Below are 24,271 nucleotides of genomic sequence, written 5' to 3' on the forward strand. Positions count from 1 at the left end.
TATCTGAGACACTGTCTATTTGCTCCTGTAATTGTAAGTAAAATTCATCTGAGTCACTACTATCTTCGTTAGCCGGTTCTACAGGGGCATATACTACTGTAACTGATACCCTGCACTTTTTAGTTATAAAATCAGTGATTAGAATTCTATTATTATTACCTTCCCAGCCTAAACAAGACTTACCAACTTCCTTATACATCATAAGCCCTACTCCCTGTTAATGTATCCCATCCTTTCTGCCTGAGTAAATAAATTATATATCACCTAATTTCATGCTTCTTACCCCTGGGATATGAATTTCTGAAACTCCAAATAAGGCCAGTTTGAATCGTCGGATTCGTCAATCAAAATGTCAATACGATAGTTATTTTTCAACATCATAACATTCCAAGTTCTAATTTTCATATTTTTTAAATCATTAGATTATTTTGGCCTCAGGAAAAGCAATGGTCCCGGATACCAGTGCAGGACGCAGATCAACATGTCTTCTCAATTCTACACCGAAGCGCCTAAGCCGACTTAGAACCGGACAATAAGAAGTCCCTGGGACCTCCAGTATGAACGGAGTCTTTGTGCAGTCCTGTGCCCATCTTGGTCGCACCATGGTTTTCACCACTTGGCGATGCTTTTCTATCAACAAGATTCGAAATCCTACACAGACAATCTCAAGCCTATTACCTCTGACTCATTGTGCATTCATGAAAACAAATATTATGCTACTACGGGGAGGCAACGCATAGAAGATAAATTAGCTAGAAAGAGGTTTTTCAGCCCGAAAACGCCCGCCAAAATAGACCAAGCCCAGAAGAATTATCCATTTATCAGAAGCCCGTGCGAATGCTTTGTTGTTTATTAGGCTATAATTTCCTCGAGCGGCGCCACTCTTCAAGTGGGAATAGAGTTCCCCACAAGCACCCCAGTCTTGCAGATGTCCCAAAAGGGTCGAGACAGCCCTTTGCAGTTGTCCTCCTATAGAGGATCCTCTCACGATGGTGTTCTGCGTCACCATACAATTTAACCCATTACTGGGAGAAGGTCTGTAAGTCACGGGACGTGTGCACACACCAGTGAGCCCTGCTGAGTGTATTTTTTAGAGGCCCTCTTCTGCCCGTATTTAAGGCCCCGTGTGAGGGTATCCCAGTTTCTGTTGTGGACCCCCAGGGACAAGGTCCCCCATTTATCCGTTTCTCCTATGGAGGGACCCTACATATCTCTAGTGTGTTCCCCTGTCGCCACCTGGGGACGCGCTGAGTGGTCTAGGGGAGACTTGTCCTCACATATTTGGTTCTGAATTCTATTCAAAAGGTACCTAGCAAAGACAATAGAAACTGTTTTCTTTTTTGATAACCTGATACAAGAACCCTTAGATAATGAAAATGTGTTTTATTTATATCAATATATCAATCAGAATGTTATATCAATTGTTTTTACTATGGATTGTAAAGCTATATAGTCAATTCACCACTTAATGCTACATAATATTTTAATTGTATTTCTTGCTTCCTCCCTTCAAGACTAGTAGCTGTTCAAACATAGTATCTCCAAGCATTTTCTGTTTCAGGGGGTAAAAAGTTAATCCACAAGCTGAAAATAGTCGCTCCGCAAGTGCAGACAAATGAATTATGCAGTTAAACTTTCTGAAGACTTCCATTACTCTTGTGTAGTCTTTTAGTATAGTTTTTTTTTTCTTTTTGCCTATCAGCCACATATAAAAGAACCCCCACCTTGACAATATTTTCATCGGATCCATGATTATCTTAAATGTTTTTGGTAGTTTCTTCGTCAGCGTCATTATTGTCAAAGTATTCATCACCAGAAAAGTAGCTAGATCTCTCATTTTTGTCAGCCTCAATAACAGCTTTGGGATCTTCAACTTTTCTTCTTCTTCTACCAAGAATTTAGTAGCTACGTCTCTATTCTCGCTAGGGGACCACTTAAGTTTGAAATAAGAATGACTTAAAGCGGCAGCAACATAATGTTTGGCATGAAGAAGTTTCTTGTCCAGGATAGTAGAAAATCTTTCCTCCAGACCCATAAGAAGAGCATACACCCGTGACTGGCAAAACCTCACTAAATCTTTCAGGCTTTTAAGCTTCTTTTTCAAAGAGTAAATTGTATGGTAGATTGCATCAAAATAGTAGCAGTAGAATCCTTTGTTAGACAAGTCAACAGCATTGCAGTGAGCGTCTTTCCAATAAAGTTTTTATTGAAGTTTTAAATTGAACACTGGTCTGAAAGTACTGGAGTACTTTAAGTACCCTCAAGTAACTCTAGTTTTTAATTAACTGCAAATATTAATTATTTTGGAATCTTTTACTGAAGAAGAGTACAAGTACTGGAATTATTCACTTAAGTACTTTTTTACTTAAGTAATTCCCAACACTGATGGATATTCGATGATATCTATGAAGTGAACACGTCCCTGAGCTCATTAAATATCTTAGTAATGATTGTGTGTATTTTTAATAACAGAACTAATGAATTTTAAAAGGTATGTGCAGAAATATTCCCCTGATTCAGTCCCAGACGCAAAAAATAAAACAGCTAACTTTACAAAAATCACAAGTAGATGTAACTGATCACGCTAGATGGCAGCGCTGTCCGATGGTAGCACTATATCCCTACGTACGCCACCTGATTTCTTATAAGAGGATATAGGAAAAACCACTCCTCTTAACTTTTTACTTAAGTAATTTCCAACACTGATGGACATTGGATGATATCTATGAAGTGATCTCGCCCCTGAGCTCAGTGCTTTCAGAAGCACCGGCAATTAATTTTCCCTGGGTGTAGACAAGTGTCACAGGGAGTTTATCACTAGGCGATAAATGGGAAAATATCGTAGTTAAATTTTTTACTCATTTTATAAATGTCTTCTCCTTTCCCAGGGGATGAGGGGCATCACCCTCTAGTAGTGGCCATAACTCTGAATTTTCAGGGTGTTTTATTCATAAAAAAAACACCTGATTTTTTCTAAGAAAAAAATTACCTTCACAAGTGAAACGTGAGGAAATTTCTCAAAGTGGAGGTACCCTTCTTCCCCCCTTCTTCCATCTTTTTGTCCCTGATAAATCCTTGCGGCAGTGACTGTTGACATTCCCATACCATCTCCGATAAAGATGATGATATTTTTTGCTTTGTTCGTGTTTCTTATTACCCTTTCAGCTTTTTCCAGGTCCATTTTAGCTAGTGAATACCAATGGTTCGGACCTGAAAAAAAAGCTCTTTATAGTAATATCAATCGAAAGTACCGTTGTAGGGACAAAAATTAAAGTAGATTAAGTCGATTATTGAAATTTATGTAACAACGATACCCCGATTTAGCTGAAACACCATATTTTTCAGTGCGTTCATGAATCATGTGCTGAATTAATTTTTCGCACTGGCTGAGGTATTTTAGTACCTGCAGAAGGCCTCAAAAATTACTGAGTTCGTAGTAAATGGTTACTGTAAGCCATGTTCAAATGGCTGTGTTTCTGTTACCCTTAGCCAGGGTCACCAAGACACGAAAAATTAAGAGAGGACAAGGATTGTTTTATCTATAAAGATGCAATATCTTTTTTTAGTCTGGGGGGATATTATTGGGTTTTTTTTTCAGGTGAAAATACAAAAAACTATTGCTTCTAAGTCTGGTAAGGGGCAGCCTTATCCCCTCTTTACCTGTAATTGGCGTCTCTGTCCTTAGTTTTTAACAGATAACCATCGTACTAATCAAATTGTTCTGTCGATAATTAAAAAAAAAATACTGACCTTAGACAGTTGCAGCCGAAAGTAAATAGTTCAATGTTAGTCGTAGTCGATATCTTGCAAATTGCATTTCTGACTTGAGTCAACATTAATAATAAACTCTCCGTTTGTGGGTCAAAAGAACACCTCATCGAAGTACGTTTTCAGGGCGGCAACGCTACAATTCTTTGCGGTAATTAATGTTCGTTCTCAGTTTGGTGACATTGTTCATGATAATTAGCGTTTGTTTTAGGTTTCATCTTTTCGTTCATGGTAATTTCTGCTCTTTATAAGTTCTAAATTTGCTCTTTATTTTTCTTCAAGAAACTCTTTTGAAACAAGTTTTTGTGTCCAGTTTGGTAAATTGTGCATTAATTTCAATATCCCCCTCAACGTTCTCTGAAAGTTCCAACTTAATGCCCTTACCTATTCCTGAAATATTGCAGACATGCCATTTAGACAACCAGAATGCATATGAGATATTGCTCATGATATAGTTGCTCACGAGATATTGCAGCTACGCCTGTTAACAACTGGGATGCACATAGTGTCTTTGGGTTCAAAATCCCCCTCAACATTCTCTGAATGTTTTCATTTGATGCCCTTCCCTAACTGTTCTTGAAATGTTGAATATATACCGTTCTGTCAACCTGAATGCATATAGTGTATTTTGATTTTGTTTAGCATTACCCTTAGCATGTCCATGAAAGTTTCAACTTAATACCCATAGGCGTTCCTGAAATCAATATAGATATGCCCAGATAAGCCCTTTTGACAATTTGGTTACAACCTGTGTCTTTTGATTTGGTGTCACATTCCTCTCGATATTCAAAGAAATTTACAATTTAATAACCTTTGCCATTTATGGGATGTTGCAGGTAAGCCCTTTTGACAGTTTTGCATGCACTAATCCATTTTGACAAGAAGGATGTAGTTATACACTTTTGATTTAGTTTAATAGTTTTAGTTGTAATAGTAGAAGTTGCAGTAGTATTTGCAGTAACAGTTGCATTCGCAATAGTAATGGTAGCAATATTTATAGTAGTACTCACAGTCGCAAGCGGTAGCAGTTGCAGTCTCGAGCTGACGCAATCGTAGTCGCTTGTTTTTGCACTTGCAGTCGGAAGTAGTTGCAGTTGTAAGCAGTCGCAAGTAGCCGCAGTAGCAGTCGAGTTCGATTTGTAGTCGCAAGTAATCGAAGCCACAAGTGGTCGCTGTCCTGGTCTCAAGTAGTGGCATTTGAAGTCGCAAGTAGTCAAACTTACAAGTTGTCACAAGCAGTCATAGTCGCAGTCGCAAATAGTCACGGTCGCAAGTAGTCACAGTGGTATTAGCAATTGTGGCCCTGAAAGTGTCAAGTTACTAACCTTAGCCGCTCCTAAGATAATGCATATATGCCTTTTTGATAACCTGAATGCGCGCAGTGTCTTTTGATTTAGTTCAGCATTCCCCTCAATATTTCTTGTATTGTCAGCTTAATACCCTAAGCCTTTTCTGACACATCCAGGATCAAACATTTCCCCGCTTTCTCAATGATAAATCCTGTATGTAAACAATGGGCTCATTGTATAATTTACAACTCTTTCTTCAGGGGCTGTCGGAGACATGACATCCCCAGAGACATGGTCATTAGTGTTGACCACTCACATTTGCAGCCGCAGGAGTATTATTAGCAGTGGTCTGAAAGTTTCAAGTTAATACCCTTAGTCGTTCCTAAGATTTTGCAGACTCCTCCTATTGCTAGCCTGGATGTACACAGTGTATTTTCATTTAGTTCAGTATCCCCGTCAACACTCCATGAAGTTTCGAATTAATACCCTTTGCTTTTTTAGACACGCCAACGATCAAACATTCCCCTTTTCGCAATAACAAATCCTGTATGTAAACAATGAACAAATTAAATGATTTACAATCCTTGCCCCGGAATCTATGGGGGGTTTGGTATCCCCGCAGGCATAGGTATTATACCTTCTGACTATTTTCAACTAAATGTTTCTTTCAAAATTTCGATCAGTGTTGGGGAGGGAGCATCTACATAGGGTAAGCCGGGGAGGGGCTTGCTACCCTCCGATCACTTTCGAGCATTTCACTGAACACGCACTGAAAGATACTGCTTAATACCCTAATCCGCCCCTTAGATGTTGCTGATACACTCTTTTGACAATAATAATGCAAATAGTGCGTTTGGATCTTGTTCATTATTACTTCACAAATTCCTGAAAGTATTCACAATAAAGAAGTCACAAGCAGTTGCAGTCATAGTTGTACTTAGAGTAGTAGTGGCCCTGAAAGTTTCAGCTTAATACCCTTATCCGTTCCTAAGATGTTGCAGGTACACCTTTTTTATAACTTGGCTGCACTGAGCGTCTTTGGTTTAGCTCAACATACCATTCAACATCCCCTGAGATTTCACCTCAATACCCATAGTCTTTTCGGACTCACCCAGGATCAAGCATTCTCCTTTTTCCCAATGATAAATCGTGCATGTAATAAATTGACAATATGCGTATTTACATTCTTTGCTTCAGGGGATGCGGGGGGGGCATGGTCTCCCTGGAGGCATAATTGTTAGACCTTTTGACTATTTTGAATAAAACTAAATTTTTTGTCAGTATTAAGGGGGTATCTAAAAAGGCGAGAGGGTGAGCTGATTGCCCTCCGATCACTCCTCAACATCCCCCTCAACATGTTTGAAGATTTCAACTTAATACCGTCAGTCGTTTCCTAGATATTGCTGGTGCGCCTTTTTGACAACCATCCTGCATATGGATCAAACATGCCCCCTTTTACCAATAACCAACTTTATAAGCAACTTACATAACTTGCAAACCTTGCCCCAATGGCTGTTGGAGATTATGTCATCCTCGGAGGGATAGTTGTTTGACCTTCCGATTATTTTGAATAACATGGCTATTTAAAAATTCTTATCGGATGTTCTTTGGGGAGAATGCAGTTAAAAAGAGCATGGGAGGAGAATGGTTGCCCTCTTACCACTTTTCAACTCTCCCCTCAACATGTCCTGAACGTTTCAACTTAATTTCCTCATGCGTTTTAAGATATTGCAGATAAGCCTTTTTGATAAACTGAATGTATAGTGCCTTTTGGTTTTGTTTAAGACACCCCTCAACATTCATCGAAATTTCATCTTAATATCCTCAGCCTTTTCGGATGCACCCAGAATCAAACATTTCCCTTTTCCTAATTACAAATCTTGCATATAGACAATGAGCAAATTGCCTGATTTACCATCCTTGCCCCGGGCTTTGGTGGGTATGGCATCCCCCGGGGCGAAGGGGGATTTGGGGAGTAGGCATAGTCATTAGCCCTTTTGACTGATTTAAACGGAATCGCTTTTTTAAAATTTCGATCGTTGTTGTCGGGTGGGGGCATCTGAAAAGGGCAGGGGACTGGATACCCTCTGATCACTCTTCAACATCCCCTTCAACAGAATCTGAAAGTTTCAGCTTAATACCATCAGCTGTTTCTTAGATATTTCTGATAGGTCCTCTAGACAACCAGCATGCACATAGTGAGTTTTGATTGTGTTTTCATCCCTCTCAACATTTCCTCAAAGTTTCACCTTATTACCCTCAGCGAACTCGTGACAGCAGTGCAAGCCGTTGCCGGAACAGTCAGAACTTGCTCAGCCATATATCATAACACGGTTGTGCAATTTGAGAGCCCTTGCAAGATCAAATCTTCTCAATCATTTCACTAATGTGACTGCAATGTTTTTTCTCCACTTCTCTGCTTTTGCTCTTCTCTGGGTGTATCAAAGTCCCATAATTTTTTTTTTTTTTTTTGTCCAGCCTTACCGATAGCAAATACAGAAAACTCGTTCGAATATTTCACAATAGTTGCATTATCTGCACATTTGAATCACCTTTCTTCATTGAAACGGTATTGAAAAAGTTCATCGCGGGAGAATCAAACAATTCGTAGTAACAAATAATTTCTTAGACCACGCTGCTTTTCCATTTACAAAAAATTAAACAAGAAAAACGGGTTTTAATTTCTATAAAGCAGTGAATACAAACACTAAATTAAACAAAAATACTCTGAATATTACGCCAGTGAATGGAATTGTTTATTTTACGCCAGTGAATGGAATTGTTTATTTAATTTGTGAGTTTTCTTTTCCTGTTTATTTATGTTTTTTCTTTTGTTTGTTTAGTATGTTTTTTATGTTGATGTAAGAAATTTTTTTTGTATTTTTCCGTTGAGAAAGGCTCCCGGATGCGGAGCCCAAATATTCGGAGTATTTTTGTTTAATTAAGTGTTTGTATTCACTGCTTTATAGAAATTAAAACCCGTTTTTCTTGTTTAATTTTTTGTAAATTCGTAGTAACGAACTGTAAGTAAGGAGCGACCCGGCTCAATAGTAACCTAAACCTAACCTGCCTTATTTTCGAAAAAAGAGGGAAATATCCCCTAAAAGTGATAGAATATTAATGAAGACTAAACCATCAGATTCAACTTAACAAAAAAAAAACCTACTGTAGATATTTCTAGCTCCTATCTGCATAAATGTGGAATTTTGTTGTTTTTTTTTGCCAGAAGAAAGATCACGGATGCGTGTTTATTTGTTGTTGCTTTTTTTCCAGGGGTGATGGTATCGATACAGTAATCCTAGAATATCGTTAGAGTGATTACTCGAACAGAAATTAAAAGTTCTAGTGCCCTTCTTAAGTGACCAAAAAATGGAGGGCAACTAGGCCCCCTTCCCACGCTCATTTTTTCCCAAAGTCACTCGATCAAAATTTTTCCCAAAGTCACTCGATTCAAAATGTCTTTGAGGATGACTTAGTCTCCCATAGTTCCCGGGGGAAGGGCTGCAAGTTATGAACTTTGCCCAATGTTTACATACATTATTGGTTATTGGGAAATATACAGACGTTTTCAGCAGGGATTTTTTCGGGGGGCGGGGGGGCTCGGAGGAGGGGGTTACGTGGGATGATCTCCATGGAAGATATTTCCTTGGGGGAAGGGACATTTCTATGAAGGGGGCAGTATATACCAAGGTACTACTTCTACGACTTTATGTTCCTTCCGGTTTTTCTGTTAGGTAAACAGGTCATTACACTCGGTCATTACACTCTTTGTCAACGGGTAATTAAAGAATGAGATGCTTGCATCAACAATACAAAGAATAAGCTCAGATACTTAATAGATTTGACCTTTACAAGAGACATTGCTAGAAAGTATTCAATAGCTTAATTGAAAAGTAACGATAGAATGACATTGTGACTTGACCTAGCTTTACCTCGCCGATGTGATCTGTATAATACCTAAGTAACGTTTGAAAAATATTGTCAATTTAAAAAGAAATGGCTGAAAAGTGTGTTGAGGGGGATGGGTTGCATAGAGGGGTGACTTGCCCGAGGGTTCAGTTAAAGGGGATACAGTTGCACGGGGGGTATCGGTTATACACGGGTTCAGTTACAAGGGGATTCAGTTGCACGGGGGTATCCCTTTTTTTTCAAAATCGGGCTCCCTGTTTTCAAAATCCCTTTTTCTTCTGAGGCTTGGAGCATTTGTATCAACAATACAAAGAATAGGCTCATATACCTAAGAGATTTGACGTTTACAAGTGAAATTGCTTGCTAGTGTCCAATAAATTAATTGAAAACTAACTAAATAATGACATTGTGACTTTACCGAGCTTTACCTCGCCCATTATATCTGTCTGATAAGTAAGTAAGATTTGAAAAGTATTGTAAATTTAAAAAGAAATGGCTGAAGTGTTTTGAGGGGGATGTGTTGCATGGAGGGGTGAGTTGCACGAGGGTTCAGTTAAAGGGGATACAGTTGCACGGGGGGTTTCGGTTATACACGGGTTCAGTTACAAGGGGATTCAGTTGCACGGGGGGTATCCCTTTTTTTCGAAAATAGGGCTCCCTGTTTTCAAAATCCCTTTTTATTCTGAGGCTTGGAGCATTTGTTTCAACAATACAAAGAATAAGCTCAGATACTTAATAGATTTGACGTTTACAAGAGACATTGCTAGAGAGTATTCAATAGCTTGATTGAAAAGTAACGATAGAATAACATTGTGACTTGACCTAGCTTTACCTCGCCGATGTGGTCTGTATAATACATAAGTAACATTTGAAAAATATTGTCAATTTAAAAAGAAATGGCTGAAAAGTGTTTTGAGGGGGATGGGTTGCATAAAGGGGTGACTTGCACGAGGGTTCAGTTAAAGGGGATACAGTTGCACGGGGGTTTCGGTTATACACGGGTTCAGTGACCAGGGGAGACAGTTGCACGGATGGTATCCCTTTTTTTCGAAAATCGGGCTCCCTGTTTTCAAAACCCCTTTTTCTTCTGAGGCTTGGAGCATTTGTTTCAACAATACAAAGAATTAGCTCAGATACTAAAGAGATTTGACGTTTACAAGAGACAGTGCTAGAGAGTATTCAATAGCTTTATTGAAAAGTAACGATAGAATGACTTTGTGACTTGACCTAGCTTTACCTCGCCGATGTGATCTGTATAATACATAAGTAACGTTTGAAAAATATTGTCAATTTAAAAAGAAAGGGCTGAAAAGTGTTTTGAGGGGGATGGGTTGCATATAGGGGTGACTTGCACGAGGGTTCAGTTAAAGGGGATACAGGTGCACGGGGGGTTTCGGTTATACACGGGTTCAGTTACAAGGGGGATTCAGTTGCACGGGGGGTATCCCTTTTTTCGAAAATCGGGCTCCCTGTTTTCAAAATCCCTTTTCCTTCTGAGGCTTGGAGCATTTGGTGGCTAGATATTAAACGTAATGAAATTTAGCTCGGAGGTTCAGTTGTACAGGGTTTCAGTTATACAGGGATTCAGTTACATGGGGGTTCCTTGCGTTAAAAAAGTAGTTTTTGTATATTTTAAAAGAACTTTACGGGGATTGAGAGACACAGATGCCTAAGTCCGTTGTATTTTTCTATACTTGATGGCCATAAAAATAGAAATGTGTGTTTTAAATAAGTATTTTTTGTTTATTTTAAAAAAAATTTACGTGGATTGTGAGAGTCAGTCGAATCATTCAGTTTGATATTTATTTACTTGATGGTCATTAAAAACTAAATATGTTTGTTAATTAAGTAGTTTTTGTATCTTTTAAAAGATCTTTAAGGGGATTGAGAGACTCAGTTTCCTAATTCAGTGTGATTTTTCTTTACTTGTTGTTAATTAAAATCTAAATTTTTTTTTTAAATAATTCGATTTTGTATATTTTTAAAGATCTTTAAGGGGATTGGGTGAGTCATTATCCTAATTACGTTTGATTTTTATTTTCTTGATTTTCATTAAAAAAGACATTTTTTTCTTAAATAATTATTTTTCTTATCTTTTAAAAGAGCTTTAATGGGATTGAGAGACTCAGTTGCCTAATTCCGTGTGATTTTTTTTTACTTGGTGCACAATAAAAAAGCATATTTTGTGTTAACACAGTATTTTTGGTATCTTTTATATTAGATGTACAGTGAATTAGAGAATATTTTGAAATATTCCATTGTTTTTTTCAGCACATGAGGATCATTAAAAAAGGATTTGATTATTAAAAAAATTCTTTTTTGTATCTTTTATTTTTTAGATACTTTGCTTTATAGCATCAGTTGCCTAATTCCGTGTGATTTTTCCTTACTTGTTTGTCATTAAATAAGAAATTTTTGTGTTAAATAAATAGTTTTTGTATCTTATAAAAGAGCTTTACGGGGATTGAGAGACACATCTGCCTAATTCAGTGTGATTTTTATTTACTTTTTGGTCATTAAAAAAGAAATTTTTGTGTTAAATAAGAAGTTTTTGTATCTTTTAAAAGAGCTTTACGGGGATGGAGAGACTTAGTTGCCTAATTCCGTGTGATATTTCTTTAGTTTTTAGTCATTAAAAAATTAATTTTTTTGATATATATGTTTTTGGTTTTTATTTTTATATTGCTGTTCGGGTATTGAGTGTCTCAGTTGTCTAATTCCTTGTGATTTTTATTTACTTGTTGGTCATTAAAAACGAAATTTTTATTTTAAATAAGTAGTTTTTGTATCTTTTAAAAGATCTTTACGGTGGTTGAGAGACTCAGTTGCCTAATTCCTTATGATTTTTCTTTACTTGTTTGTCATTAAAAAAGATATTTGTGTGTTAAATAATCATGTTGTGTATCTTTTAAAAGATGTTTACGGGGATTGAGAGACTCAGTTGCCTAATTCCGTGTGATTTTTCGTTACTTGTTGGTCATTAAAAAAGAAATTTTTGTGTTAACTAAGTAGTTTTTCTATCTTTTAAAATAGCTTTACGGGGATTTAGAGACTCAGTTGCCTAATTCCGTGCGATTTTTCGTTACTTGCTTTTCATAAAAAATGAAAGTAATTTGTTAAATAAGTAGATTTTTTATATTTTAAAATAGCTTTACGTTGATTGAGAGACTAAGTTGCCGGATTCCTTTTGATTTTTCTTCTTTTCAGTAAAGACATTCGATATCCTAAAAGTGTTTAATTCAAACTTTTTTAAAACTTAGAAATTTTTAAACTTTATTTATTTTTTTCTTTTTTTACATAACTTAAAATGTCAAAATATGCTTACAGTTCTAACAATTGCGCTCTATGATTGGTCGGAGACACGATGTGACTGTCCCACTGATATTATTTGACCGGTTATTGACACTACCTACTCTCTTGCATTTATTAAACCAGTATTTTTTATGCATTGGGATGACAAACACATACGTCATATCTATAAAAAAAAGAGATTATGGGGTATTTTAATAAATTGTGTTTAAATAAAACGGTTGTTTTAGCATTGTATGATGACAAAGAGAAGTATTTAAACTTTGAAACAAGTACAAGTGGTAGCACTATTGGGAATGTATGCATGCATTGTCATGACAGTAAGGAATTAAATTTCTTTGGACTACCGAAAAAATTCAACTCTTATGTTGGTGGTTATGCGAGATTGAGATCTCCAGAGATGATTGCACTCAAAGAGAATGCCAACATAAAAATAATCATTGATGATAGAGGACAACTCCTTGCTACCGTTGCAGGTAACACATTACCTACTTATACATCCAATCGTCAACTTTCAGGTTTTAGTATTCAACTGAATATCAATAAAAGAAAGGCATACTCTTCTATTAATATCGTAAGCCATATCTTGTCTACGTGCCGAAACTGTTACCTTTGTAAAATTGAGGTGATAATAGACAGTGAAACTACCAGAAAAATAAAAAGGGCATTGTCAGGAAATATCACGATGGAATATAAAGATGAATTGATGAAAAAAAAAGCAACAGAAAACGTTACTGTCATTGCTCAAACAGTCATTGAACCAAATAACACCAAAGACGAAAAGCATATTCAGCCTGTTGATGAGACACCAGTAAAAACTGTCTATGACTTAAAATGGAATAATGATTATTATACTGATTACGAACTAAGAGAAGACAATAGCTATAATATCAAGAGAGAACATTGTGAACTATTTTATGGAGCAGATTCAAAATGTTCAAAGTTAATCATTTATATTAATAAAGTATCATAGTATATTTTTGTATTAATATTCTACATAGCAATATTTCATTAAAAATATATTATGCATTACATTGTTATGTGTCCATTATTTTTTGAGTAAGCTAGCATATCAAACGTATAGAATGTCTAATAAAACGTCGGAGATGTAAGAAAAGGAATTTGTATAAATCTATAGTCAGACGCACGGTAAAAAATTCTTTCTTGAATTTGCCTCCTGAATAAATAAAAAAAGACATTTTATTCAAGAAATTATGACGAAACTCTAAGTATGCAACAAACTATTTTTTGAAGTTACCTCATGGATACACAATGCAGAAATTTCGTCTAAGAAATTATCAAAAATTGTAAGTAAGTAGCAAATTCTTTCAAAAATATGTTAATACGTTTAAGTAATAAATATCTTTAAGCTTAACCTGTCTTTATTCTTTAGATGAGTTTTATTCATTTCATCAAATCATGAAGAAATAGTAAGTAAGTAACGATAGCTTTCTTGAATTCGCTTCCTGGAAACAATACAGATATTTAATTCAAGAAATCATAAAAAAATCGTAAGTAAGTAAGAAAGTCTTTATTGTTTTCATCTATTGGATACACAATACTGAAATTTCATTCAAGAAATTATGATAGAATTGTAAATAGGTAGCAAACTAATGTTACCTCATGGACACACAATGCAGATATTTAATTTAAGGAATTATCAAAAATTTTTAATTAAGTAGCAAATTCTCTTGGATACACAATATTGAAATTTCATTCAAGAAATTATGAAAATATTTGTAAGTAAGTAACAAACTCTTTATTGATTTCACCTCCTGGATATACAGTACAGATACTTTATTCAAGAAATTATGAAAAAATTGCAAGTAAGTAACTATTTTTTCTCTTTATCACAAACAATTTTCACTTAGCTACATGATGCAGAAATTTAATTCAAGAAATTATTGAAAAATTCTCAGTAAGTAACAATTTCTTTCTTGAAGTGAACTCTTGAATAGTCAATAAGGAAATTTGATTCAATAAAATATGAAAAAAATTGTAACTAAGTAGCAAATTCTTTCTTGAATTTAACTGTGGGACAAACAAAAAAGACATTTCGTTCAAGAAATTATGAAAAAATTCTAAGTAATTAACAAACTCTTTATTGTTTTCACAAGTTATGTATAAATCGTATAAATTAAATTAAAGAAATTATGAAAAAATTATCAGTCTAAGTGGAAAATTCTTTCTTGAATTCACCTGTTGGATAAACAAAAAAAAACATTTCTTTCAATAAATTATGAGAAAAGTCTAAGTAAGTAACAAACTTTATTGTTTTCACGATTTAAATATACGAAGTATAAATTTAATTCAATAAATTATTAAAAATTCTAAGTATAAGTAGCAATTTCTTTATTGAATTAAAATTTTTGATAAAAAAAAAAAAAAAAAAAAGACATTTCGTTCAAGAAATTATGACAAAATTCTAAGTAAGTAACAAACTTTATTGTTTTCACGAGTTAGATATACGATGTAGAAATTAAATTCATGAAATTATGAAAAAATTTTCAGTAAGTAACCATTTCTTTCTTGAAGTCAACTCTTGGATACACAATACGGAAATTTCATTCAAGAAATTATGAAAATATTTGTATGTAAGTAACAAACTCTTTATTAGTTTCACCTCTACACAATACAGAAATTTCATTCAAGAAATTATGAAAAAATCGCAAGTAAGTAGCTTTTTTTCTCTTTATCACAAACAATTTTCACTTATCTACTAGATATATACATTTAATTAAAGAAATTATGAAAAATTCTCAGTAAGTAACTATTTCTTTCTTGAAGTCAACTCTTGGATAAACACAATCAGGAAATTTCATTCAAGAAATTATAAAAAATATTTGTAAGTAAGTAACAAGCTTTTATTGATTTCACCTCTTGAATATACAGTACAGATACTTCATTCAAGAAACATGATTAAACACGTTTTGAAACTGCATGCTATTTGTATGCCTTTCCTTGGCACCTTTCCAAACGAGCGGGATTCCCCACTGGTTCCTACACATTGCAAAAAGTGAGCAGTACGAAAACTCCACGTTTTCAACCAGACTGGATTTTAGGCACCAAGCCGCAGATATATGCAACGTCGCCATAGCTTTATTACAGATTTGTCAGGTTCATACACACGCGGTTCCGCGCCCCCCCGAACCGACGACTAAATCAACCTTAAAAAAAAATGAAATAAATCTAGGTCGAGTTTGCATATCTCTCCTGATTGGTCCCTAACAAACCAGTCTGGTTGAAAACGTGGAGGTTTCGTGGTGCTCACTTCTTGCAATGTGTAGGAACCAGTAGGGAATCCCCGCTCGTTTGGAAAGGTGCCAAGGAAAGGCATACAAATAGCATGCAGTTTCAAAACGTGTTTAATCACGTTTCTTGAATGAAGTATCTGTACTGTATATTCAAGAGGTGAAATAAATAAAGAGCTTGTTACTTACTTACAAATATTTTTTGTTATTACATGAATAAAATTTACTTATTGTGTGTATCAATGAGTTGACTTCAAGAAAGAAATATTTACTTACTGAGAATTTTTTCAGAATTTATTGAATTAAATTTATATATAGCGTAGCTAAGTGAAAATAGTTGGTGATAAAGAGACAAAAAGGTACTTACTTGCGTTTTTTTCATAATTTCTTGAATGAAGTATCTGTACTGTATCTTCAAGAGGTGAAATTAAAACAGAGTTTGCTACTTACATACAAATATTTTTCATAATTTCTTGAATAAAATTTCTCTATTGTGTATCCAAGAGTTGACTTCAAGAAAGAAATGGTTACTTACTGAGAATTTTTTAATAATTTAATTAATTTAGTTTATAAGTCGTATATATATCTTGTTAAAAAAATAAATTTTGGTTATTTCTTAGAATTCTTTAGTAATTTAGTTTAATAAATGTCTTTTTTGTTTTTTTTTTTGTTTATAAAAAATTTTAATTAAATAATTACATTTCTAAATATAATTATAAATTTTAATTAATTATTTTATTTAATTAATAATTAGTATATCTTCAACTTTAAAACAATAAAGTGTTTATATTAAATTTACTTTACTATAATTTTATTTTACTAAATGTTTTTTTTTTTGTTTAAACAGAATTTGATAAAAATAAGTTATTTGAGAAATATTAGGTTTTATTTTTAATAAGTTAATTAAATTATTTTATAATTATTATATATAAATTTTTAAAAAAATAAATAGTTTGTTACTTAATTAGAATTTTTTAATAATTTATTTAACGAAATGTCTTTTTTTGTTTATCAAACAGGTAGATTCAAGAAAGAATTTGGTACTTAGTTAAAATTTTTTTCATAATTTCTTGAATGAAATTCCCTTATTGAGTATCCAAGAGTTGAATTCAAGAAATAAATTATTACTTACTGAGAATTTTTTCAATAATTTCTTGAATTAAATTTCTACATCATTTAGCTAAGTGAAAATTGTTTGTGATAAAGAGAAAAAAAAAGTTACTTACTTGCAATTTTTCATAATTTCTTGAATGAAGTATCTGTACTGTATATCCAGGAGGTGAAATCAATAAAGAGTTTGTTACTTACTTACAAATATTTTCATAATTTCTTGAATGAAATTTCCATATTTTGTATCCAAGAGAATTTTATACTTACTTAAAATTTTTTATAATTCCTTAAATGAAATTTTTGCATTGTGTATCCATGAGGTAACATGAGTTTATTACCTATTTACAATTCTATCTTAATTTCTTGATTGATATTTCAGTATTGTTTATACAATAGGTGAAAACAATAAAGAATGTATTACTTACTTGCGATTTTATTATGATTTCTTGAATTAAATATCTGTATTGTGTCCAGGAAGCGGATTCAAGAAATCTATTGTTACTTACTTACAATTTCTTCATAATTTAATGAAATTAATAAAACTATTCTAAAGAATAAAGACGGGTTAAGCTTAAAGGTATTTATTGCTTAAACGTATTAACATATTTTTGAAAGAATTTGCTACTTACTTATAATTTTTGATAATTTCTTAAATGAAATTTCTGCATTGTGTATCAATGAAGTAACTTCAAAACAGAGTTTGTAGCTTACTTAGAATTTCGTCATAATTTCTTGAAAGAAATGTCTTTTTTTATTTATCCAGGAGGCGAATTCAAGAAAGAATTTTTTCCCATGTGTCTGACAATAGATTTATACAAAGTTCTTTTCTTACATCTCCGACGTTTTATTGGACATTCTATACGTTTGATATGCTAGCGTACTCAAAAAATAATGAACACATAACAATGTAATGCATAATATATTTTTAATGAAATAATGCTATGTAGAATATTAATACAAAAATATATTATGATACATTATTAATATCAAGGATTAACTTTGGACATTTTGAATCTGCTCCATAAAATAGTTCACCATGTTCTTTCTCGATATTATAGCTAATTTCTTCTCTTAGTTCGTAATCAGTAGAATAATCATTATTCCATTTTAAGTCATAGACAGTTTTTACTGGTGTCTCACCATAGGGTTGAAATAGAGAACCGTCTTTCTGATTATTTTGATCAATGACTGCTTGACCATTTGCAGTAACCTTTGCTGGTGCCCTGTTTTTAATCGATTCATCTTTATCTTACATTGTGATATTTTCTGACAATGCCCTGTTTATTTGTCTGGTAATTTCACTGTCTATTATCACATCATTTTTACACAGGTAACAGTTTCGGCACGTATACAAGATATGGCTTACGATATTAGTTGAAGAGTATACCTTTCTTTTATTGATCTTCAGTTGAATACTAATAACCGAAATGTGACGATTGGATGTATCAGTAGGTAATGTGTTACCTGCAACGTTAGCAAGGAGTTGTGCTCTATCATCAAGGATTATTTTTATGTTGGCATTATCTATGAGTGCAATCATCTCTAGAGATCTCAATCTCTCATAAACACAAACATAAGAGTTTAATTTTTTCGGTATTCCAAAGAAATTTAATTCCTTACTGTCATGGCAATACATGCATACATTTCCAATAGTGCTACCACCTTTACTTGTTTCAAAGTTTAAATACTTATCTTTGTCAGCATTAAATGCTAAAATAACCTTGTTATGTAAACACACTTTATTAAAATGCTCCATCTTCACTTTTTTTTTTTATAGATATGACTTATGTGTTTATCGTTCCACTGCGTAAAAAATACTGATTTAATACATGCAATATATTAGGTAGTGTCAATAACCGATCATAGAATATCAGTGGGAAAGTCACATCGTGTCTCTAACCAATCAAAGAGCGCAATTGTTAGAACTGTAAGCATATTTTGACATTTTAAGTTATGTACAAAAAGAAAAAAAATAAATAAAGTTGAAAAATTTCGAAGTTTTAAAAAAGTTTGAATTAAACACTTTTAGGATATTGAAAGTCTCTACTGAAAAGAAGAAAAATCACACGGAATCCGGCAACTGAGTCTCAAGTCCCGTAAAGCTCTTTTAACAGATACAAAAACTACTTATATAACACAAAAATTTCTTTTTTAATTACCAGCAATTAAAAAAAAATCGCACGGAATTAGGCAACTGAGTCTCTCAATCCCCGTAAAGCTCTTTTAAAAGATAGAAAAAATACTTATATAACACAAAAATTTCTTTTTTGATGACCAACAAGTAAATAAAAATCACACGGACGTAGGCTACTGACTCTCTCACTCCCCGTCCAGAACTGTTAATATATACACAAAGTGCAAATTTAACACAAATATTTCATTTTTAATGACAATAAACTAAACAAAAATCACACCGAATTAGGCGACTGAGTCTATCACTTCCCTAAAAGATCTTTTATAAGATAGAAAAACTTCTTATTTAACACAAAAATTTATTTTTTTGTGTCAATCAAGTAAATCAAAATCACAAGTAATTAGGCACTAGAGTCTCTCCATCACCGTACAGCTCTTTTAAAAGATACAAACACAACTAATTTAACACAATAATTTATTTTTTAATGACTACCAAGAAAATAAAAATCACACGGAATTAGTCACCTAAGTCTCTCCATCCCCGTAAAGCTCTTTTAAAAGATACAAAAAATCAAAATTTAAAACACAAAGTTCTTTTTAAATGACAAACAAGTAAGGAAAAATCACACGGAATTATGCATTTGAGTCTCTCAAACCCCGTAAAGCTCTTTTAAAAGATACAAAAACTATTTATTTAACAAAAAAATGTATTATTTAATGACCATCAAGTAAGGAATAATTACACGGACTTAGGCACATGAGTCTCTCAATCCCCGTAAAGATCTTTTAAAAGATACAAAAACTAATTCTTTAACACAAAACATTATTTTTTAATTACCATCAAGTAAAGAAAAATCCCAGGGAATTAGGCACCTGAGTCTCACAAACCCTGTAAAGCTCTTTTAAAAGATACAAAAACTACTTATTTAACACAAAAATTTCGTTTTTAATGACCAGCAAGTAAAGAAAAATCACACGGAATTATGCAACTGACTCTCTCAATCCCCGTAAAGCTCTTTTAAAATATACAAAAACTACTTATTTAACACAAAAATTTCGTTTTTAATGACCATCACGTAAAGAAAAATCACGCGTAATTAGGCCACTGACTCTCTCAATCCCTGTATAGATATTTTAAAATTTAAAAAAAATAAATATTTAACAAACACATTTCATTTTTAATTAACCTCAATTAAATAAAAATCACACGTAATTATGCAAGTTACTCACTCAATCCCCTTAAAGATCTTTTAAAAGATACATAAACTAATTATATATCAAAAACATTTATTTTTTAATTACCAACAAGAAAATAAAAATCAAACGGAAGAAGGAAACTGACTCTCTCAATCCCCATACAGCTCTTTTAAATTATACAAAAACTAGTTATATAAAACAAACATTTAGTTTTTAATGACAATCAAGTAAAGAAAAACCACACTGAATTAGTCAACTGAGTCTCTCAATCCCCGTAAATCTCATTTAAAATAAATAAAAAATACTTATTTAACACACAAGTTTCTATTTTAATGGCCACCAAGTAAAAAAAAATCACATGGAATTAGGCATCTGAGTCTCGTAAAGTTCTTTTAAAAGATACAAAAACTACTTTTTTTAACGCAAGGAACCCCCATGTAACTGAACCCTTGTATAACTGAAACCCTGTACAACTGAACCTCCGTGCTAAATTTCATTACGTTTAATATCTAGCCACCAAATGCTCCAAGCCTCAGAAGAAAAAGGGATTTTGAAAACAGGGAGCCCGATTTTCGAAAAAAGGGATCCCCCTCGTGCAACTGAATCCCCCTTGTAACTGAACCCGTGTATAACCAAAACCCCCCGTGCAACTGTATCCCCTTTAACTGAACCCTCGTGCAAGTCACCCCTCTATGCAACCCATCCCCCTCAGAACACTTTTCAGCCCTTTCTTTTTAAATTGACAATATTTTTCAAATGTTACTTATGTATTATACAGATCACATTGGCGAGGTAAAGCTAGGTCAAGTCACAATGTCATTCTATCGTTACTTTTCAATTAAGATATTGAATATTCTCTAGCAATGTCTCTTGTAAACGTCAAATCTATTAAGTATCTGAGCTTATTCTTTGTATTGTTGACACAAATGCTCCAAGCCTCAGAAGAAAAAGGGATTTTGAAAACAGGGAGCCCGATTTTCGAAAAAAAGGGATACCCCCGTGCAACTGAATCCCCTTGTAACTGAACCCGTGTATAACCGAAACCCCCGTGCAACTGTATCCCCTTTAACTGAACCCTCGTGCAAGTCACCCCTCTATGCAACCCATCCCCTTCAAAACACTTTTCAGCCGTTTCTTTTGAAATTGACAATATTTTTCAAACGTTACGTATTTTTTATACAGGTGACATCGGCGAGGTAAAGCTAGATTAAGTCACAGTTACATTCTATCGTTACTTTTCAATAAAGCTATTGAATACTCTCTAGCAATGTCTCTTGTAAACGTCAAATCTATTAAGTATCTGAGCTTATTCTTTCTATTGTTGACACAAATGCTCCAAGACTCAGAAGAAAAAGGGGTTTTGAAAACAGAGGGCTTGATTTTCGAAAAAAAGGGATACCATCCGTGACCCTGACTCCCCTGGTCCCTGAACCCGGGGCGTACCGAAACCCCTCGGGCCCCGGGCGCCCCGGGAACTGACCCCTCGTGCCCGTCCCCCCGCGCTGCACCACCTCCCCTTCAAAACACTTCAGCCAGTTCTTTTTAAATTGACAATATTTTTCAAACGTTACTTATGTATTATACAGATCACATCGGCGAGGTAAAGCTAGGTCAAGTCACAATGTTATTCTATCGTTACTTTTCAATTAAGCTATTGAATACTTTCTAGCAATGTCTCTTGTAAACGTCAAATCTATTAAGTATCTGAGCTTATTCTTTGTATTGTTGACACAAATGCTCCAAGCCTCAGAAGAAAAAGGGATTTTGAAAACAGGGAGCCCAATTTTCGAAAAAAAGGGATACCCCCGTGCAACTGAATCCCCTTGGAACTGAACCCGTGAATAACCGACACCCCCCATGAAACTGAATCCTCTTTAACCGAACCTTTGTGCAAGTCATCCCCTTATGGAACCCATACTCTTCAAAACACTTTTCAACAGTTTCTTGTTAAATTGAAACTATTTTTCAAACATGACTTATTTATTATACAGACGACATCGGCGTGGTCAAGCTATATTAAGTCACACTGTAATTCTACCGTTACTTTTCAATTAAGCTCTTGAATACTTTCTAGCAATGTCTCTTGTAAACGTCAAATCTATTAAGTATCTGAGCTTATTCTTTGTATTGTTGATGCAAGCATCTCATTCTTTAATTACCCGTTGACAAAGAGTGTAATGACCGAGTGTAATGACCTGTTTACCTAGCAGAAAAACCGGAAGGAACGTAAAGTCGTAGAAGTAGTACCTTGGTATATACTGGGGGCGCCGGATTCCCCAGCATTGTTTAAAGAACGATCAGAAATTAAATTAAAAAAAAGTTTTTGCAACTGAAAGTAAGGAGCAACAACATTAAAACTTAAAACTAACAGAAATTATCACGTATATGAGGGGGTACACCCCCTAGTCAATACCTCGCTCTTTACGTTAAAGTTTTTTTTAGTGCTTTCAAAAGAGCTATCTATTCTCATTAACGGCCTTTGTGATTCAGGGATTTATGATTCGACCAAATTCGAATTTTAGCGTAAAGAGCGAGGTATTGACTAGGGGGCGAACCCCCTTATATACGTAATAATTTATGTTCGTTTTACGTTTTAATGTTGCTCCTTACTTTCAATTGAAAAAAAAACTTGATTTTCTCTTTTCGTAATTACAATATTGAAAAATCAACAGTTGAAGGAATCGATCTTGTCATATATATATATATATATATATATATATATATATATATATATATATATATATATATATATATATATATATATATATGTGTTGCTTTTGAGTTATGACAAATTAAAGACACATTCCTGGAAATACAAATCGTTATAGTTCAGCGCAAGTTCAGGAGGTCTAGGGGAGCAGTAATTCTCCTCTTATTTGTCGTTCGTTTCGGCCTGGACTTCGCTATTCATTGTTATTTCCGCTCATTCTTGGTTTCGTTCATTCATTTATGGTAATTTCTTTTTGTACTAGGTTTGAATTATTATGTAGACTTATTTGTGCTTGTTTAGGTTTTAATATGGCTCTTTACTTTTCTGTGAAAAACTTTTTTTTAGAAAACTTTATTTTAAGATTAATTAATAACAAGATCTGGTTAAATTCATGAACTAGTCAGAGTATGTATCGAAGTTAGTTTTGTTTCAATTTTTTTAAATTTAGGTCAAGCCACCCAATCAGAGAGCTTCATTTTCAGTCCTTAACTGTATAGAAAAAACTTCAAGGAAATTAATATATTCTGTCTTAACTAGCCAATCAGATAGATCTTCTGAATGGGTCGTCTGCTAAAATCTTGACGCTAGCTGAATCTCGGTCTTCGGGTAAAGCTTGGCGTTGTCATGCTAAATTGTCAATGAGCATAAAGTGCCTCATAAACTAAATTAAATATGCACTCACCCTCGGCAAATTCATCTTTGACGACTGGTATGGCAATTACAACTGCAGCTAAAGTTGTTAGGTGCAACAGATGCATTTCCTCAATTAGCTAAAATCTGGACTGGAAAATTGAAAGGCTGGAAAGAAAAAACAATATCACAAGGATTTGAAAACTTAGAGTTACGTGTCTACTGGATTGTAATAGGCCAAGAATAGTCACTGCCTTTGACCTTTTGCAGATTTCGTCCTATAGAAAATATCCCAAGGGCCATATTTAAAAAAAAAAGAATTTTTTTACCTAAACTTAATATATTAGTACAAGGCCACCGAAAAGTAGCGACCAAATTATTAGACTGTTTCAATACACATTCTTAATGGGTTATGCATATTTACAGGGTTAACAAGATGAAGAGGGGGTAAATTACTAGGGCACGAGCCTCAAATAGGCCATTGCAATTTTTCGATGCATAAATATACGTTATGCGTTTGTTTACTTTCTTAGGTCTTGGCTATCCTCGTAGGACATTTTAGGGGTCACAATTCCTACCAACTCATGCGGTGCTTCTTGCGGTGCGTGATAATTAGGCTATATTGTTGTTGTCAAAGTTCTCCGTCCATCCTTTTCGTGGCCCTTCTCGTGCATGAAGGCCTTGGAGAGATCCATCAATGGCGATTTTTGGGAGACAGCCTGGTTCCATTCGCGCTGGACCTGCAGAGTTGCTGCTTCTTCATTTTGTTGAGAATGACTTTAGTGGACACATCCTTACATCTTTAATCCATATATTAATGTTTTTTCCACTTTCCTTACATTTATTTTATTTTCATCCGACCTATCACTCAGATAATTCTAGTGCAAGCCCCTCCTCTTCTCTATTAAACATAAAGCATGTTCACTATTATTCCTAGCTGTGTTTCTAACTTTTCTTCCTAAGAC

At 34.0% G+C, this 24,271-nt stretch overlaps 2 protein-coding genes across 8 annotated transcripts in view; one reads left to right on the plus strand and one right to left on the minus strand.

Moving 5' to 3' along the window:
• Window positions 1–24,271, plus strand: part of LOC148942941 (DNA-binding protein SMUBP-2-like) — a 194,623-nt gene that overhangs the window by 112,247 nt on the left and 58,105 nt on the right. The gene's annotated exons all lie outside the window — the stretch shown is intronic.
• Window positions 1–24,271, minus strand: part of LOC148942943 (alkaline phosphatase-like) — a 103,709-nt gene that overhangs the window by 39,485 nt on the left and 39,953 nt on the right. For all 4 annotated transcript variants that reach the window (XM_089102619.1, XM_089102620.1, XM_089102618.1 and 1 more), the window contains 2 exons: window positions 23,359–23,474; window positions 2,990–3,210 (listed from right to left, as the gene is read on the minus strand). In XM_089102619.1, the coding sequence (XP_088958745.1) occupies window positions 2,990–3,210; window positions 23,359–23,434 (297 nt within the window). In that variant the 5' untranslated portion in view covers window positions 23,435–23,474. The remainder of the gene's footprint in view (window positions 1–2,989; window positions 3,211–23,358; window positions 23,475–24,271) is intronic.

This window comes from Artemia sp. Qi Xiang Cuo, chromosome 16, assembly GCF_049724085.1.
Source record: "Artemia sp. Qi Xiang Cuo chromosome 16, ASM4972408v1, whole genome shotgun sequence".
In the NCBI taxonomy this organism is placed as follows: Eukaryota; Metazoa; Arthropoda; class Branchiopoda; order Anostraca; family Artemiidae; genus Artemia; species Artemia sp. Qi Xiang Cuo.